Source organism: Syngnathus leptorhynchus, chromosome 8 (genome assembly GCF_054491065.1).
Source record: "Syngnathus leptorhynchus isolate UIUO chromosome 8, UIUO_Slep, whole genome shotgun sequence".
Taxonomy (NCBI): domain Eukaryota; kingdom Metazoa; phylum Chordata; class Actinopteri; order Syngnathiformes; family Syngnathidae; genus Syngnathus; species Syngnathus leptorhynchus.
In genome coordinates this window covers 10,403,759-10,423,010 of record NC_141202.1, presented here as the reverse complement: position 1 = coordinate 10,423,010, position 19,252 = coordinate 10,403,759, and the positions used below count along the sequence as shown (strand labels likewise).

At 44.3% G+C, this 19,252-nt stretch overlaps 1 protein-coding gene across 3 annotated transcripts; it reads right to left on the bottom strand.

The window, feature by feature from the left end:
* Positions 1-1,376: 1,376 nt before the first annotated feature.
* ago3a (argonaute RISC catalytic component 3a) lies at positions 1,377-18,970 on the bottom strand. 3 transcript variants are annotated; one of them, XM_085917682.1, is made up of 19 exons: positions 18,210-18,968; positions 13,747-13,918; positions 13,539-13,659; positions 13,255-13,463; positions 12,601-12,737; positions 11,222-11,356; positions 11,055-11,142; positions 10,693-10,840; positions 10,488-10,607; positions 10,272-10,415; positions 9,412-9,545; positions 9,157-9,341; positions 8,929-9,088; positions 8,760-8,850; positions 8,477-8,671; positions 7,873-8,007; positions 7,260-7,361; positions 6,985-7,184; positions 1,377-6,446 (listed from the first exon to the last, which is right to left on the bottom strand). In XM_085917682.1, exons 1-19 carry the CDS (start codon positions 18,226-18,228, stop codon positions 6,338-6,340), a joined length of 2,604 nt encoding a protein of 867 aa, XP_085773808.1. In that variant the 5' UTR covers positions 18,229-18,968; the 3' UTR covers positions 1,377-6,337. The 3 variants fall into 3 exon arrangements, with proteins under 3 accessions (XP_085773808.1, XP_085773809.1, XP_085773811.1); XM_085917683.1 differs by having other exon boundaries at positions 10,293-10,415; XM_085917685.1 differs by lacking the exons at positions 1,377-6,446; positions 6,985-7,184; positions 7,260-7,361 and having other exon boundaries at positions 7,926-8,359; positions 18,210-18,970.
* Positions 18,971-19,252: the final 282 nt, after the last annotated feature.

Sequence of the window (19,252 nt, the reverse complement as noted above, 5' to 3'; positions counted from 1 at the left end):
AGACAACCTTGGTTGTTATAGCAACCGCCAGTCCTGTTTATGCCTCTTTATTAGTTGTTGATTTATTTGTTTGCTTTAAGCCACCAGAGTAACAGTTTGCATTCCAAGTCCTATGAAGGAATTTTTCTTCCAAATAAATAAAAAAACATGTTTATTTTAGTTTATTTTTGGACACTAACAAGTTACATAAGATAATACAAAATAAATAAAGACATTTGTAAATGCATATTAATCCACCTAGTCGTCATGCTGCGCAACATCGATGGTTTATTGCATGTGACCGGCAGGCCATTCTTTTCACATATTGAATCTATTAATCGACTTTATACAATATGAATGTTGCCTTTGCCAATTTGCACCAAGTAATTAAAACCTTGAAGTGCTTATCACTAATTTATTGCTGCCAATTAAGTTCCATTTCCTGTTCAATAGCGACTTTTGTTCCCAACATTTGAAGACATAATCGGTACTTTTTAATATTTGTTTTATCTTAATAGGGTTGTTTCCCTTTGACTTCAAATATTGGAAAATCTGTATTTCTCCTGCAACTCTTTTTTTGTAATTTACCTATTCACAGAAGAATCTGAGTTTTTAGTTTAAGTATGACTATTTAGGCCAAGTCTGGTTATCATCCCACCTTAAAAATTGAAGCAAAAATGTTAAAATTTCAAACTGAGTGAACATGGAATAAAAGTCTTGGAGTGTTTGTGAGGTAATGGTAAGGAAAAAAGCAAAGCATTTTATTGCAAGTATTAGTCAAACATACACTTCAAACAGAAGCAAAGCAATACTAAAAAAAAAGGCCAACAACCTAAAGGTACAAGTTACAAAAAAAGCAAAGAATCGAGCAGTTGGTACAATTGCGACAAATGCGAATCACGTTGGCGTCGTCGGACAGATCTTTACACATGTGACTGACGCAAAGAGATGCTACGTTAAAAAAAAAAAAAAAAATTCAACTAAAATGTTTCCTTGGCCACGGACGAGCAATCAGGACGTTTAATCTCTTTCGCAATATTTGGTTCAACTTTCAGTACTGGAATGCTGATGGGGTGTGAAAAAAAAAAAAAACACACAAACCGGATTAAGTAACAAATGGAGGTTACGTTATTCCGTTTTGGAAAAAAATAAATAAAAGTACAATCTCGTTTGCCCAAAGAAGACACAAGACAGGCACAGGTCTCGCTAGCTCGCCTTCAGATTGGGAACGGATCGGATTTTGTCGTCGGCGGGTAGCCGGACATGACAGAAAACATGCTGAGAAAAACTCGGACCATCCCGAACAGAGAGACTTTAGCGTAGCGATTTTAGTGGTTTTGAAACGAGAAGAGACGAAACGTACGATTGGTTTCAAGTACGCAGGCGTAGGACACAAGTTTCTTTTTTTTTTTTTTTTTTTAATTGATACCCGTCCTCATGTGGCACAAGAACACCAGACCTTTTGTAGATAAGTTTCTCAGAAAAAGGCATGATCATCTAGCTTTTGAATAAAATTTCAGGATGAACCAAAAATGCCTTGTCAGCTTCATGGAATCATCCAATTTGACCTTGTCTCCATTTTGGATCGCACTGTTCATTGTTTCAATTCTATGTACTGGCTACTTTTACAACTTCTACTCTTTTGTATAAGCTGATTATCTAGCTACATTACTATCGCAATTTTTGGTTCATCTTGAAATTTCACCTGAAAACTCAATGCCCCTTACATAGTGTAATCCATCCAATGGAATTGCTATGGCAAAAGTAGCCCAAAGTCTCAGGTCTCAAACTGCTTATGACGTCGGGATTGGCGTTTGGAGGTTAAATTATGAAGAAGTTCCGTTAAAAAAAAAAAAAAAAAAATCAGCCCGTTCGCATGTATTGTTGTGCTTGCGCGTACGAGAATGAGGCTCCTTTAGCCTTCCACAAAAACAACCGAAAAAACACTCAATAAATACGTCATAAAATACTCCGCATATAAAGGCTTAATATATATATTCCATTAACACATTTAAATAGGACAACAAAAAGAAAAGTCGGCTCAAGAACAAAATAAAAAAAAAAAAATCTGTTAAGACAAAAAAAGTTTTATAGTTATGCTTTTAAACTCTAAAATAGTTACGAATGTCAGGCATTATTCGAGCATGTACTGTATGTCATAAGCAATTTGCAGTTTTTTTTCTTTTATGTCGTAGAACATTATGCAGCATACCAAGGTAAGTGAGGTGCAGTGTTTCAGAGAACTCCCTAAAAAAAAAAAAAAAAAAACTCAAGAAAAAAAGTTAACCCCCAATTCCAACTGGACTTAGACCCTTTACAGTCGACACCCTACTGGCTCATTTCGCCATCCCCCGACATTGCACTAGCATTAGCATTAGCATAAGGGAGTGCCAGGTCTCCATGAACCGTTCAATACTGATGCTGGTCTCTCTCTCTCTTTATTTAATGCCCTTCAAGACAAATGAAAGCTTTGGTTCGCCCACTCCGCCAAACGTTTCTGTTGACACCCCCACGCATTTGAAAGGTCCAAGTAGTGGATTTAAAAACTCCAGGTTGAGACGTAAGGTACTGAACCTCATTTAAATGTTGGTCTCTAAAGTGCTGTGGTTGACATTCATGGTTTCTCCACATCGGGTTTGTACCACAACAAAATCCAAGACACTGCCAATGTTTGTCAGTCTATAGAGAGGAAATTGGAGAAAAAAAAAAAAAAAGGAGAGTCAAGACGAAAGGCACTTCCTGTGTGGACCGTTACTTTCTGTGGAATTACACTTTCCACTTTAAAGGGAAACGAAGCTTTTCGACAAAAATCGAGCAAAACATTCCTTGAACTTGCGTCACTTCCTTTCGCGGTATCTCCATTTTCATTCCAGCTGAATGCGAGGTCTTGTAAACACCTGTCGTACCACCACTGCGGCATCACTTAACCTTTCGGTGTCCTCACAAAGCCATGAATTAGGCACAATAAGACATCCTTGAATCCAAATAGCAAAAAAAAAAAAAAGGACCCTCACCTCGTTTTTAAAGGGGTTTTCTGTAGGGCAAAGAAACCTTGTATACAGGTTTTCGGGGTCAGGGTGGGGATTTAACTGCGAGGAAAAAAAAAAAAAAAACATCTTCTAACTGTCCTTGAAAAAAAGACCACTTGCCAGTTCTGGAGCAGGAGGTGGACAAAAGAAAACAACAGTGGGGTGGTGGGAGCCATCCCACTTATAGTACCCTTAGACATTTGGGTCCTAATGTGAGGGGGGGGGGGGGCAGCAAGGACCACCTTCGTATTTTTCTGCTTTGCTATTCTGCCTAAAAGTCTGAAAGGAAGTTCAGCCTTAGATTCTCCTTGAACAAGCACCAGCGACTGCTTCTGTCAGATTGTGGAAAAAAAATAAAAAAATACCCACTTCATTAACACTCTTTACAAATGGATCACTTGCCTGTTTAGGGGCAGGTGTCAGCACCAGGGTGGATTAAAAAACAAAACAAAAAACGCTAAAGAACATTCAAGAGCTAATACGTTTTCTCACTCTTTGAATACACATCTACAAAATGATCATTCGAAATCCGGTCGGTGGTTCCCAGTCTGCTGCCCAAACAGTATGATAGTCGCGGTCAAGACAGATCGCTACTTTGGACCACCCGCCACCGTTCGGCACATACACACGATACGATTTACAGCGACACACGTCAACAGTCTATTGCAATAATTTGAATAAAAACTTTCTATTTCACTTTTTCAAACCATAACATACGGAGTTACATTTATTACTAAGAATAATTCAACTACATATTTTTTTTTAATCTGTTAGCAAAAATAATTGGTGTGTGTTACATCATTTCAAATTTACAAATATACTTTTGATCTGGCTTTTTTTTAAATTATTTTTTTAAAGGCATTTCATTACACCGCCTCAGACCTCCGCAAGCTTCCACACCGGAGGGAAAACGCCTTCCAAAGGTAGTCCAATGCAACAGTGGATAAAGGACTTTCCAACACATCTTTTCTAGACTATACCGTTTTCAGGGCTACCTCCACAGAGAGATTAGGGAACCATCCAAAACCCAAATATCCCAAGGGACATGCGGAGTAGTGGGGCTAATCCCTAATCACCAGGCAAGTGGGAGATATCCAGACATCCAATTCCCAGCAGGGTAGTGAGACTATCCCACATTCACTAGGGAAGTGGCCAACACAAAGAAATTGGGTAATGGGGCCATCCCATATTCACCCCCAGCAGTGATGGCTGTTCCACAACAACTAAGTCAGAGGAATTGAGAACCCATCAGATACCAAAACCAGCACTGGGCTACCAGGGGGGTCACCCTAATGGTTTCTGATATCTCCTAACCTGCTCAACTTGTCTCAAGTTCAGTTCAGCCACAGATTTGCTATGCGTTCGAGTAGCACCACGCCTGTGTCCGCAAGCAGAACACATGCTTCTTTTAGTGCAGTTAACTTTGTAAAGGAAATCAAAACATCCACCTGACCCTACAAAAAAAAAAAATGTTTCAGACGATCAGCAGCGCAAAGGAGTCAAACAGCGACCGCTCTCCACACTAGATTTGACAGAAGAAACAAACAAAAAAAAAGTAGTTTCCATTTTACTCTTCTGGTTTTTTGTTTTTTTTTGTTCCGAAGTCAGTTTTAGCTCGTGGAGCAACTCAAAACATGATTATAATTGCAAGACGATCAAACTGCTGTCTCCAAGCAAAGCTACCAGCTAACACTGCGATACAGGCACAAACATGATAAAACACACATCAATGTCAGGATGGTTTTCCGATACAGTCGTGTAGAAAAGTCGCTTTGTTGAGAAGAACACGAGGCATCGGGTGAAACATTTTGTTGGTTAAGTTACTTTGCCCGTTTGGCATGGCGCGCTTCACCTTTCGCCAGGCACTTAAAATACTCCCACTCTCTCTCTTATGGCGTTTGTACTCCACGTAACCGCAATCAGGCCGGAAATATAATTTATCGGGAATTCCAAAACATGTGAATCCTTCAAGAATGTGAAATGTCGTCGAAACCGCACTTTGCGCACAGATAACAAAAAATCTTTTCAAAAGTGCCGAATGCAAACCCCTTGCCAAACGTGTGGATCAATTAACCCTCCTTCTGCACATTATTGCACAAGGGAAGTTGTTGTCTCCACTCAAAAGCAAAACAAAAACAAAACAGAAAGTGTTGCCCGGGAACTAAAATGATTGCGACAAGGTAAGGGACATGTCAAAGCTTCACATGATGCATAACAAACAAAAAAAAGAATCGATTAAAAAAATGACATCAGGATATAAAAAAAGACAGTGTTATACTTAAATACGATTTAAAAATCGAGTGATGGCTGTGACGATGTATTGAGACAAGAGAAATTAGTGACAGCATCTTTAACCCTCCTGTTTTGCTTTGGGTCAAATTGACCCATTGTCAAGTTTAACCCTTCTGTTATACTGTGGGTCAAATTGATCCATTGTCAAATTTCATCCCAAATTACGTTGATGGTCAGATTGAAATTTGTACACATCTTTAAATTATACATGTATTAAAATTAAAGAAGGAAAAAAAGAAAGATCTGGAAGAAGTTACCCTAAAATACTTCCACCAAAGAAAATCTAGAATTTTTACTGGTCAATTTTATGAGAGGGAAATGTAAAAAAAAGAACAAACGTGCTCATTAAAAACAAAACGGACACACTATAAGGCCAGCAATAAGTTTTAGGCAATTTTTTTTTGTACTTGGTACACTTTTAAAAGAAAATCTTGATTTTGACGGGTTTATTTGATTTTGTTTGAACAAATAAATTCTGATTTGACCCACAGCAGAACAGAACCTCATGAGGAATCTCAGGGATGACGTTCCACCTTGTAGACAACTGATGGCAGTGTGCTCAAAGAACTGGTTATATCACAAGCGGGAGGGAGCAAAGGAGAAAAATAAATTCATAATCTGAGCGCCTTCCCACCGCTCCCCCGTTTGCTTAAAAAAAAAAAAGAATATAAAAGTGCTGCTGCTTGTGAACTGATTTGAGGAGCAGTGCCCTGAATGTAAACAGGGGAGCACAGCATAAAAGAAAGGGAGGGGGGAAAAAAAGGATGGAAATAAAAGGAGTTGGCTGGTTTCTATTGCATAATAGTGCTGAGTTTTGTTTTGTTTTTTTTTCCTGGTCAAAAGCAGCATTTTTGCATCCTCAATCCAGTGTGGGGTGCCGTCTCCTCCTTCTCCCTGCTTCCCTCTGCACAGTGTCGGATCCGGATTGACTAGGCGTGTGTGTGTGTATGTGTGTGAGGACTTTAAGCCTGCCAAGCCAACCGTGTGTGTGTGTGCGTTGAGTGTGTGGAGGATGGTGGTTGTGGGTGGGTTGCAGCTCAAGCGAAGTACATGGTCCTCAGGGTGTCATGGTGGATTTGGACAGCTTTGGCCAGTGCCTGCGGGTCTCGACCATTACTCTGACCTGACACGTGGCTGCCCTCGGCGCTGCACGGTGGACACAGAGCAAATACTGAATGCTAAAATGAACTATTTCTAACTAAAGGGGGGGGGGGGGCATTTTCTTTGTTTTGCAATTATTAATCTCATCAGATGGCAGAAACTAAATGTTCGTAAATAAAAAAGTTGTAATCTCTGGAGAAGCCACGGTATCTCAATTTGGGTGACCTGACGTGCAAGCTTTTATGCTTTGAATTGCGTGCAAAAAAAAAATTCAATTTTACAATAAGTCATATTATTTAAGGGCCCAAAAAAAAATCATCACAATTTTAAGGAGGATTTTTACAGGGAGGGAAAAGATTGGAATCATGCAAGAGTAATGTATTTTTGTAGAATAGTCATTTAAAAGAAAAAAAAACTTAATGACAAAAATAGTGACTATTTGATAGCAAAATGTTGTTTTTCTTAAAGGAAAGAAAATGTAAACTTTTGAGATCAGCAGTATTCTTCCCAGAGGAACAAAATCTTAATATTACAATATGAGATCCAAGACATTTGTAGCGGGATCGCACCCCAGTAGCCTTACCTGTCGTGTTCTTTGTCCACCAGATGGTAGCGGGCGCGGAAGGCCACCAGGTGGGCGTAGTATGCGGGCGCGGGGATGGACACCGAGCGTGTGCAGCGCACATAGGTGTGGCACAACTGGTAGGTGAGCAGCTGGAACTCGTCAGCCGTGAAACAGTTGTCGTCCCACAGCACGTGGTAGTGCGAGGGCCGGCTGGTGCCCTGCCAACCCGACGAAGCAATTGTCAGAATTTCATTGACGGGAAATAAAAACACATGACCATGAGGAAAGCTCACCTGTATTCCAGCGTGACTGCAGAGGTAAAAGTCAAACTCGTAAGGATGCGTGATGTCCGTATCCACCGTCGTACCAGCGGGAATGTTTCCGCTGCGTCCGACCTAGCAAACACATCGGCGTTCCGTCACTTCTCGCCGATAACATCCTTCACGCATATTTTTAGAATGAATTCAAGAATGATTTTTTTTCTTAAAGAAAGCGAGAGTATTAATTTTTGGAGTATTTGCTCATCATATTTTTGAGGGAAAAACTTTCCCACTTTCCAGCACTGCAGCAAAAGCTTACAAAAAGGTAACTTGCAAAAATAAATAGTAGGATATGTTTTTAAAGTATTATTTATATTTATTATTATTATTAATTAAATCACATCTTGCTGTAGCAAGCCCATCGGTCTGGGTCTAACGATTAAAGCATAAATACTCCGGAGAGCTTCCGGCTCTTTGTGCTCAACACAAGCTGAGAACACGAGCTTGGACTAGAGTGCCACAGCTCTCTGAGCCCTAATGCTTTAATTGACCGCTAATTAACAACCTGTGGAAAGGTGAACGGCGGACCGATGCTCCAGAAAGTAATCAAAGTGGCCCGCTTTGCTAAGAGCAAAAGGAAACGTACTCGCTCGTTGCGGTCGGCGCAGAAGAGGCGTGTGTGGTGGCGTTTCTGCACCACGATGTAGGTGATACCCGGCTGGTATTCCTTCTCCAGGCTGATGCAGGCCTCGCGGATGGCCAGCAGCTCGTAATACAGCACCTGGGCAACAAGAAGCAAACTATTCACAAACGATGAAGGATATTTAGTTTCAGGTTGAACTTAAGAATGCATTTGATTTCTTTACAAGTGACTTTAACTGGAGCCTCTCTGAACTTTTGAATGCATATGTTTCAGCGCTTTATGCACAACTCGCATTTCTCTAACAAGGATCTGAACGGCAAAATTCAGAATAGAAAGAACATTTCCAAGGAAGTCCTCTTCTCTGCCTTTCTGTGACTCTTCCAGTCTCGCTGTTGAAACCTATTGATGGGTTAATGTCTGCCTCCCCTGACATCTGGATTTTGTTTGGCCTGTCTTATTGCTGCTGCCTCTCCTGTCTCCTAAATTCGATCTGCAAGTGTAACAGCGTATGGTGAGAAGTCTGTAATTTACTGTCACCCCCACTAGAGGATTTCCATCAAACGTTTGCATCAAGTAAGCTCCGCTGGTATGTCAGTTAGAAACTGACCTGTCTGAACTGGCCTTCAGAAACTCCGTCCCTGTAGAAAATGATGCGGGTGGGCTTGTAACGCGTGGACTTATAGAACTGGATGAGCAGCTCGCGCACCATCGAGGCCAGATCCTGGATCACCTCCTGCCTGGGCCTCTGCACTCGCACGGTGGCGCAGTAGCGGCTGGGGTGGGCGTCCATGCTGCCCACCACCTGGGGGAGACAAAGCGCACTCTTGAGTGTTCTCCTGGAGCAGACCTAAGCCCCCCATGAACATAATACTAATCAAGCTGGAATTTACTGCAGCAATGGAGGGCTTCTTGCCATCGCCTGCAGGCGGATGTGTCACATCGGCTCCCAGAAAGATGACTGGCTGCTGAAACACTGACGGCCTGCGAACGGACGTGCAGAAAATGAGAAGCGACCATTGTTGATTGAGCGTTCAAGTGCTAAAGATGCAAAGGCTTTACCTTTGGTGCGGCACCAGGATGTTGTTGATGCCCCCCAGCTTGACGTTGATCTTGAGGCAGAGGTTAGAGAGGGTCTGAGGGGACGTCTTGACCACGTTCTTCACCTGGACGCACTGCGTGGCCATGCCCAGCAGCGTGTCTCCCACGCGCTTCACCTCGGCTGAATGTGGAGATACAAAGTCAACTCGTACAGTTCACGTCGGGTTATAATGACATCATCCATCGTACCGTAGACGGGAGTTTTGCCAGGCAGAATGACGATGATGAGCTGTAATCCGGCGTAGGTGTTCTTCAGGTGTCTGAACATGGGCTCCACGCTGTCTGCTCCCTGGGCGTACTTGCAGAAGCACGGCTGGCCCTGGATGGGCATGCCGGCGTCCTTGGAGATCTTGCGTAGTTGGTCCGTGAACGCCCTAAACGGACATTTTGTTACGTTACGACCTAGCTGAAAGAGTCTGTAAAAACGCTTGAATCTCTTCTGACTTGAGAATGTCTTCCCGACATTGGCGCTGCGTTGCGAAGCAGGCGATGGCCCACATCTTGATTTCGACACCGGTGTGGAACTGCTTGCCCCTCATGTCCCACACCCCGTGACTGGGCGTGGCCACCGTGCGGTTCTGAAATGACAGGTGCAGTCTCACCTTGTGCACTCGGGATTATTAAAGTCAAATGTGCAGACGTTTACGAACGAGAACAAACACGTATCTCATTAATGATCGCATCCGGAATGTATTCAGGGCGTTTAACTTTTTCCAATAAAGTTTTCAGTGTTATCATACAATTTTGGGGGAAAACATAAATCTCATCAATTTTGGAAAAAGCCTGTAACCCTAATAAAATGAAGAAAAAGTGAAGCACTGTCAATATTATATAGATGCACTACAAATGTTTCCTAAAATTCAAGTGGCACATTTTTTTTACATCAAAATCGTAATCATAAAAAGGGGAAACTATTTTACAATAAGTAGAGAAAATTTAATTAATACTGAAATTTATTTTTCAAAGTGGAAAAGTTGAGATAAATTACACTTTCCACAAAAAGTCAAACTTATTGTGATGCCCTTGTACAACCAAAAACACTTTTATAGCTCTCTTTCTAAAACTCAACAAACACCAAACTATCAAAGAATCAAAAATAAAACATAGATGTTCATTTAGATTGTGGCTTAGTCCCAACTCGTTTTTCTTCCCCACATTATCTACGTTGCGAAATTGAGCCCCAAGTAAGTACAACAAACACAACATGAAACAGAAGCCAGCGTGTTAGTTTCCCCGCTAAGTTAAGTGTGCCAGCCAGCCTGTCAGACATAAAAACGAGAGAATGTGTGTGAAAAGAAGGGTACCATAAAGTGCTCTGTGCTCACCCTGCCGCCGTACTGCAGCATGGGGGCGGGTAGCACTCGCCCCGTCACGTGAGCCATCTCGTCGCGCACTTTGAACTGGAACTCCTGCACGAAGGGGTCGGCGTCGTAGTTGGCGCTTCGTACCTTGAATGAAACGAAAAATCAGTTTGGAATATTTGCATTCGACGCAACCGGGATTTGTTCTGTGGGGCTTACCAGCCTGCTGATCTCTTCCTGTCTGTCGGGCGCGGAGCGAGCCGTGGCCTTGATCATGGTGGAAGTTTGATTATCTGTCAGCTTCTTGATACATCGCTGACCGGCTACAATGTTGCACACCTACCGAAAACAACAGAGAGTGTCAGGGTTAGGTATTTTTTTTGTAACTTGTTTTTGTGTGTTTTGGCTCGGTGGTCTCTCTCACCTCCAGGGGCAGGTAGGTGTGCTTCTGCTCCTGGCCCACCTGCAGACAGGGCAGGTGGGGGTACTTGAGCTGCAGGCTGTACTTCTCCCTGAAATACTGGGCTACGGTGCGCTCCACAGTCTGACCATTCTCCAGCTGGAGGGGGAACCTGAATGTAAAAAAATAGTGCAATTGTTACAAAAATGATTTTACTACTTCATGTAACTTTTGGTTAAGGGGCAGCTTCCCTACTGGATGACTAATGCTGACTTCATGATGAAACTAGTCACCAAGCATCTGCGGTTTTCGATGTGGAGCCCCCCCGCCACCCCATACACACATCCAAACGACCACAGAACCACGTTGCCTTGTGGGTGACTCACGTTTGATGGCTGGCCGGCCGGCGGGTCACGTTGCAGACACGGTACTTCCTCCGCATGGTTCCGCAGTGTGTCACTTCAACCTTCAAACCTATTGAACACAATGAGTTCAAGTAAAAAGTTGGGGTTTTTTTTTTTTTTTTTTGGTCCCAGCAGCGTCTGCTCTTTACCTTTGATTTCTTTGGTGAATTTGACCCGGTGCGAGTCGGTGAGAGGGCGCGGCTGCTCGTCTATATTGTGGATGTCCAGCACTTCGCACATGAACTGGATGACCGGCTGGGCCTTGTAAAAGGCGGTGGCGGACACTGCCGGAGAAAAAGGCGAGACATGTCACTGCTTGTGGAGCAACCAAGGCTTATGAGACAAAGTAGCCAGCATCAAAGCATTTAAAGGGGATGAATTATGCAAAATGGCCACTTTAAAGTGTTGTAAACAAATAGCTGTGGCTCTGGAGTGCCTGCGCATCCATCAAGTGGGAAATTACACGACCAAGTAAATCTTTTGTAACCCATTAGCAAGCGAGCCCTTCTGAATTTATGACCCGGCTAATTTACATAACGCCACTCGGTCACCAACTTTCTTCGCCCATAATTCGGCAACCGGATCAACCATCTCCGTGCATTGCCAGGACTACACCCCCTAAAACCCGCTGTCAAAAGGTAAGCAGATCTGCGAGTTTTTTTAGACGCAAAAGTTTGTTTATAAGTTTTCCTTTAATTCTTGTTTTTGGGATACTTGATGACAAAGTGTTGCTGTTACAGACCTGACAATTGTTTTTACTAGCTACAAGAACGAAGTGAGAGTGCGGTTCAGCTCCTGTGATCTAACCAACTTCTTTTACCAACTTTAATGAGTGTTGTTAAGAGACGACGGGAGCAAGTGTCACCACAACAACCCACCCCCCCCTCCCACTCTACCCGCACCACCACCAGACTATGAGTCAGTCACATTAAATGCAAAATTGAAGGGTGTCACTTCTCTGTAATTACACATATTTGAAGGAAGTGGCCGAGTCTAGGAGTGTGTCATTCAATGTGAGCAACAGACTATTTCCCCCGCGCACCAATGCTTACGGACCAAATTAGCTTTAAAACGTTTCACTTTCACGACAAAACTACAACGTGACAGGAAGGGATAATGTTGAAGCACTTGGGAGCAAAAAGAAACAAAAAAAATAGAATGCCAAGGAAATACTCCATGTAGCACATGCACACAGCCCTGCTCACACATACAGACACACACAGCAACTAAACACACATCCACCACAAACACTCACATACAAAACAAACACATACGGGCATCTCTATCACACGTCAACACGGCTGCAAACCCCCCTCCCCGTACACAGTTGAACACATTGTCTAACCACACAGTCCCCCCCACAAACACACACATACATCCCCACTCTCATACGCTGCCCTGTTTCCATAGCAACCAATTAGTCAGCTCCCATCCACCCCAAAGGACCTCACTTCCTTCCAGTTATGAGCAAACAAACACACACCAGCGTCATTTTACTGGCCAAGGTCACCAGTATTGTACGGCTTACCGTCAATGTTCAGCATCATCTTCCACATGGCGGGGCGCACCGACTGGTGGAAGCCGAACCACACCTCCCTGCCTCCGCCCAAGGGGTGATCATAGCCCTCCGGAGCCGAGAAGAAGGAGCGGCCCACGGGCGTGTATCTATGAGGGGAAAATCAGCGTTGATATAATTGAGGTTATATTTCCGGGAGACAAAAATAAAAAAATTTCAGACTCAGCAAATCAGGTAAACATTGTCCATTCCTAACAGAAGTGAAAACATGAGATAATGAAAGATGCCATGATCAGTGTTGACAGTAAAGGGTATGAGCAGATATGAAGGCGTTGGCGAGCTCTTGTTGCAAGTATGGCATTGCGGTGCAAAGGGCACCCATTTTCCACAGCGACAATGCATCAACGTGATAGCGGGGCCGCTGTAAACAAACTCAAATGAAAGATATAGAGAGACGCCTTTTGATAAAGCTTTATGGAAGCCATGTTGAGATTACTTGGTCCATCTTAGGGAAGTGATATTGGGTTAGAGGGTGGGCTGACTGAGATCCTATTTGAGCTTGGTTTGATTTCCGTTTGGATGGCGGTGCCTGATACCGACGCAGAACTGAAAAATCTGCAATATAGCAGGGTGTGAATTATTTATCTGGGATTCCGTCAAACTCACTTCATGGATGGCAGGTGTCTCAGCACAACGTCCACGGCGTGCACGGGATTGGTGCTGATGGGCTTGTCCAGCTCCAGCGGCTCGGGCATGCTGTGACCCGTCAGCACTTCGTGCAGCATGTGCCAGCTAACCAGAGACACAAACTTGATGGACACCTTGAAGGGACGATCTTTGCCCCCTTCGCCCGGCAGAGTGACGTCCAGGTCCACCTGAGAAGGCGGAGAGTGAAGTGAGGAGAAGAATATGAGATGATATATGTGTGAGTGTTTGTGTGGTTATCTGACCCCCGTGGGCGCCACAGGCAGCGGGTTGGCCGTGTACAGACTCCTCTTGCCATCGTAGACTGGCCTGCGATCCCCAAAGATGGTGACCTTGAAGTGCTGCACCATGGAGTCAACCACCTCCCTGTGACAAACCACCACAGCACACGTTCACTCGGTCCTGCCACGTGTACGGAAAACCCAAACAGCCTCCGGGAAGTGTGATGCTTACCGGTTGACTCGCCGCGGGCACTTGTCAGGCTTGATGTCCACCTCGTAGAGGTAGACGTCCATTTTGGGGATCTCCACCTGGAAGCAGTTGGCCAGCAGCTTGATGGGCTTGCCCATGGTGCCGTAGCCGGGCCGCCGAGGCATGGCGAACAGGGACTGGGCCCCAACGGCTCCTGAGGGAGGGACACATAATGGAGGAGGGCATGAGTGCTTTCAATAAAGGTGCGCTTTATAATCCAGTGCGCCTTATAGTGCAGAAAATACAGTATTTAAGACTATTTTCAGGGGCTGCAGCAATACGCTTTGACAATTTTAATTTTAAGCTTATCACTGACCTTTAGAAAAGGAGTTAGTCTCATGTTAAAAAAAAAACGCAGACTGACAAACACACACACACACACACACACACACACACACAATAACTGATAAACTAATCTGATTGCGTACATTCGCACAGCAGAAATTCCAAATGTCAACATCAACGCGGGTGCTACTACGATGGGGGAAAACACCAAAAACAAAAAAAAAGCACCGGCCTCTTACACCAGCTCTTTCTTTGTCTACGCTCTGGGAATCAAACATATTCATCACGCCGAGATGTCTTGCGCATGAGTCACTCAGACTCCCCTTTGCCCCCCTTTGAAAAAAAAAGAAAACAGCTTAAACGTGCCGCGCACATGCCGGAGCTATTTTAGTGTCTGCTGGGTCTTGCCTACCCTGCCACGCTTGAGAAAACATTTTAAGTCACCAGACTATTGAAGTCAGTACGGCACTTGTATCCCTCCCCCCTCCCACACACACACTCAAAAATGAGAGCTTACTAAGTAAATCCTGCACCAGTAAATCAAAAGTGATTCATTGCTGATTTGACTCACTTGTGCCTCATACTGAGGCCCCTTGGTCTTGTGCGAGCGAGTTTGTTTACAGTGAGTGGCCTGCAGTTCTGAGTGGAATACAAAAGACAGAGGACAGATATTATTCTTCAAAGCCTTTGTAGGGAGCTGTCGCCTTAAATCGGTCGCTAATTCAATTTGGGCCCGGATGCGAGCTGGGTTAGCAAAGAGGTTGCGAGGGAGTGGCGGGATTTTGACAGCATTAACATCTCGCCGCGCCAAACTGGTTTCCTTTGGGCGCCAGGAGGGATTTGCGTGACTTCCCGTTTTTTTGTAGATGACAATGACGTGATGAAAGTTGAGGCCCCGTCATTGATATATTTTTCTTTCGTACAGTTACTATGATTTAATTTTAAAAAATGAAGAAAGGCCTTGCTGGAGTCTAGCTCCTTCCCCCTTCACAAGTTTTTCCGCTATTTCCAAAGTTTAGAACCAAAGCTTGTGGACATTAGTAGTAGCTTTTTGTCTAATTGGTCTAATTGAGTTGAGTTACTCAATTACTATGCTAGGCCGTTCCTCAATTAGTCAATGAAGTAACTTCAATCCAAATTCTCTAAGTAGGCTTGGACGGATATATTGGCAAAACTTAACATAGAAACTGCAAGTGGTGAATGGAACACAGTTGGTTGTGATCCAAAATGGTTGTGGGGACGGCTAGAGTCAAGAGCGACATCCATCACCTCCAAGTACATAAACGTCCACACCGCTCACGAGCGCGCTCACACAAAGACGTGCACAATACAGCTGTTGTGTTTGTAATCCACAGAGGCTTGAAGTGTGGGAACAGAGCACAATGGCATCAGTCACACACACACACACACAAACGCAGATTGATTGACGGCATCTGACTCCACCCCCTCCACGTGCCCTTCCTGGGCCTCTCCGGGGTGTCGCATCTGAAGTCCGCGGCAAACGCCGCCACATCCTGCATGGTTAGTCGCTAGGATGTGATAAAAATAGAAGAGGAGGAGAAGATGGACAAAGTCCAATCATGGTCCAGCCTTAAGGGATCAATTGAGCCGAGCCAGGAAATGTTGGCTTTTTTTTTTTTTTACGCCAACTTGAGCTGCTTTAAGACAATTTACACACAGGTTAGTAAGTCAAACAGATTTTTGATGTCAGACAAAAACCTCCCACTTTATGGCCACAGTAGCTCCTTGACCGTGACTAAGTTTAGCTTCTCGGCTCCATCGTGTAACATTAACGTTGACGGGCCATACATCAAAACGGATTTGAATTATTTTCTGCCACCCAGCCCACATTAATGTGACAGCCGGCGTTAATCTGATCTGCCGCTCGGACAAACGCGGCAGTGTCGTCTTTCAAAGCCGCTTGGTTGAGACAGTCATTTGCATGTTCTCACGCGACTCTGCGTGTCTGCTTATAACGGCGAGTGCAACAAGTGTGTGTGTGTGTGTGTGTGTGTGTGTGTGTGTGTGTGTGTGTGTGTGTGTGTGTGTGTGTGTGTGTGTGTGTGTGTATTTGAGAAGGATGCGAGGAGAAGGTCAAATTTCAGCAAAGGGGGTGGGCGGCGGGGGGCGTTTGGCGCCACCGGCCCAGTCGCAATATTGAGGCAAGAGTGGAAAGCTCAAGGCTGAGTAGAAGCTTGCTCTGTGTGAATCACACACACAGCGATGCGGTGAGCAAACACCGCGCTGACCGGGGGCCCCTTTGCGGCGGACATTTTGGGGCAGTGTCATTACCGCGCTTGCAAGCGCTCTGTTCAGAGGCCTTCTGTTTACTACCTACTTGGATTCCTTCCAATAGTCAAGCAACTCGCTCATCCCTCAAGCAGTAAATTCGACAGACGAATGATTATTAAATATAATAGTGGACACGTGCATAGCGATGCATTATTATGTTTTATTATTTAATTGCAATTATATTAGTAGTAAATTTAGAATGTTAAACTACAAAAATGCTTGGGAAACCAACTGGATCGGAGAAAAAAAAATCACTTTCATTTGCTTCACGGGATACTTTGAGCTGTTGTAACCGAATCGGCGGGGCTTGAGGTGCTCGGTTACTGGGAAAATACCGCCTGGTCCCTCATGTTACAATACATGACATGGGAAGTGCCTGGACACTAATGAGGAGGAAAAGGGAGGCAGAAGGGGGCAGGGGGGCTGGGTGAAGATCAAATGATGTCAAATGCGCCTCCGGCCAGTCGGTTTGTACAGTCACATATTAAGTGGAACGCTTCTATTACAGCGCAGACAAAGCCGAGCAGTTGGGGCCGTTTAACTGCCGCTGAGATCACAAACATGGAGAGCCTGCCTGTCAGCGACTCACCGTTGACATTTGCATTATTACAAGACGAATACAGGAGTGGGTGGGGAAATTTGGAATAGTCAACAACACACTGTTTGCGATCAGAGTGACCTTTGTCATCGAGAAATTTGAAGGGGCTTTCCTTAGTTAATGACATTACCATTTCGCTGAGAGTAAGAAAAGAAATTGAAAAAAAATTACAAAAGAGCCAACTAACACCAGGGTGCATAATTAAAATTGAATGGGAAGTTGGCCATTTCGGCTCAGATTGGAGCGAATTACAGAGATTTTACAGCGACTGAGGAATTTACCCAAAATGAGCTCCAATCCAAAGCAGGTGTCTGAAACAGATGGATGACTCAAAATAGCAAATCATTCTTTGTGACTACACCATCTATTGCCGAGCGAGCACGGTGACGGAGATCGATGCGTGTTTTGAGGATTCTCAGAATCCATCAGACACCACTTTCACCGGAATTCACCCCAAATGAACCCTCAAGCGGGGATTCAACACAAACAGGACCAAACCACACAGATTGATCATAATAATTGCAAGCACTTTGGAGCACTCGACAATGCCAGTACGCTTTTTAAGTCATGGCTCAAGGACGAATGGAAGAGCAGACTCGGCATGTTTGTCACTACCAAAGATAGGGGTTAGCAAGGGGTCAAGGCCGCCACTCAACCACCCACCAAGTGACTTGGGGGGAGAAAACTCGGCCACTTTATTTTGGAAATACAGGAAACTCTCACACATTCAGCAATTTTTTCCAACTGGTTAATTTTTAAGGGTTTTGCTCTATTTAGGCTTTACAACAGGCAGAGATGTGGTGCCTATGGTTCAATTACACGGTGTTACAGTTACAATAGCTTTAACTGATTGCAATTATCAAATTAGTTGTTGAGATGAGAGACATGAGAATAATTGTTGCACCTCAAGTGATCATGTCGAAACACCCTGCATGGAAAAATCGAGACGGACATCGCTAACTTTTTAGTCACTAGTATGACACGAATATTTTTTATCAACTATCCATGCCAGTGACGTATAGTGACAGAACAATGACAGCTAACGCACTTTGAGTGCACTATTCACTTTTTGTGACATTTGGTGGTAGGCCATAATATTTTTCTCAGGTAAAATATAAACTTTCCTCGATAAATGTTGGAAAAGTCCGCATTGTTCGGTTTGCACTTTGTGTGTGTCGCTGACAGTCTCCATGACTACGGTAAACAACTTCCCCGATTGTTAATCTGCAAGGCCCCAGAGAAAACGGTCAAATTGAAGAAAAAGTCTCACCTGTAGTTCCGATTTCCATTCATGAGGTCACTGCCCGGTTTACTTCCCGGATCCCACTTGTCAAAAAAAAACTGCCCGGTCCTGCTTCCTCCCTCCTCCGGTTTCTCCTCCCTTCAAGCCGGTGTCTCCCCGCGGCTCAGCAAAGCCTGTGCCCCCGCAGAATGGCGGGCTCCGGGTCTCTTCTACCCACCTTGCCTGGGCGAGGGTGTCGAGCCGTCGGCCACCCCTACACCACCTCCTCGCCGTTGGCAACGTGTCCAATCCCGGGTGACGCTGCTAGCGCGGCGCCACTCGGGTTAGCTCAGTTTAGCTCGCTCGTGAAGCCTCCTTTTTTCTTTTCGTTTTGGATTAAAAAGTATCATTAAAAATCATCGCCGCGGGTTAAAGAGTCAACAAAAGCCGAAAAAGCGCCTTTGGGGTGAATTTAAAACCGTGTCACACGTCGAAGAAACGGGCTAATGTTAGCCGGTTAGCTCGCTCGCGACGAGGTAGAATTGTGACGGTTACTTTTACGAAGGAGGGATGTAGGGGGGGTTAAAACAGCAGAACAGTCACTTTCGCCGGCTAAAATTATCGACACGACGTCGGCGTCGTCGTCTTCGACAGCCCAGTTTTCCCAAAAATAGAAAAAATAAAACAAAATCCAGCTGTCAAGTCCTTGGTACACGCCGAAAGAGTTGAGATTTTTTTCCCCCCCGAGTATGACAGATGAAGTGTGAGGCTGGCAGGCTGGGGATCTCTCCGAGGCAAGCCTGCTAAATATGGGCAAGTCAGGCTCTGCACCGGTTACGTCACGACCAGAGCCCCGCCCCCATTTTCCTGTTAAGGTGATATTACGTCCTCGGTGATGCCATCAATGTCATATTTGCTCCTGAATTACGCATACTTTTGTGTTCCATTTTATTCAACTTTTACTAATTATTGTAAATCCAAGTGGTTAGTTTGTAATTTGACCTCCAATTTAAAATCATATTAAGCCACCCCAAATTTGTTTACTTCATAATATCGTGCTAGTGTGTATAAGTAAGTGACCTGCAAGCGTG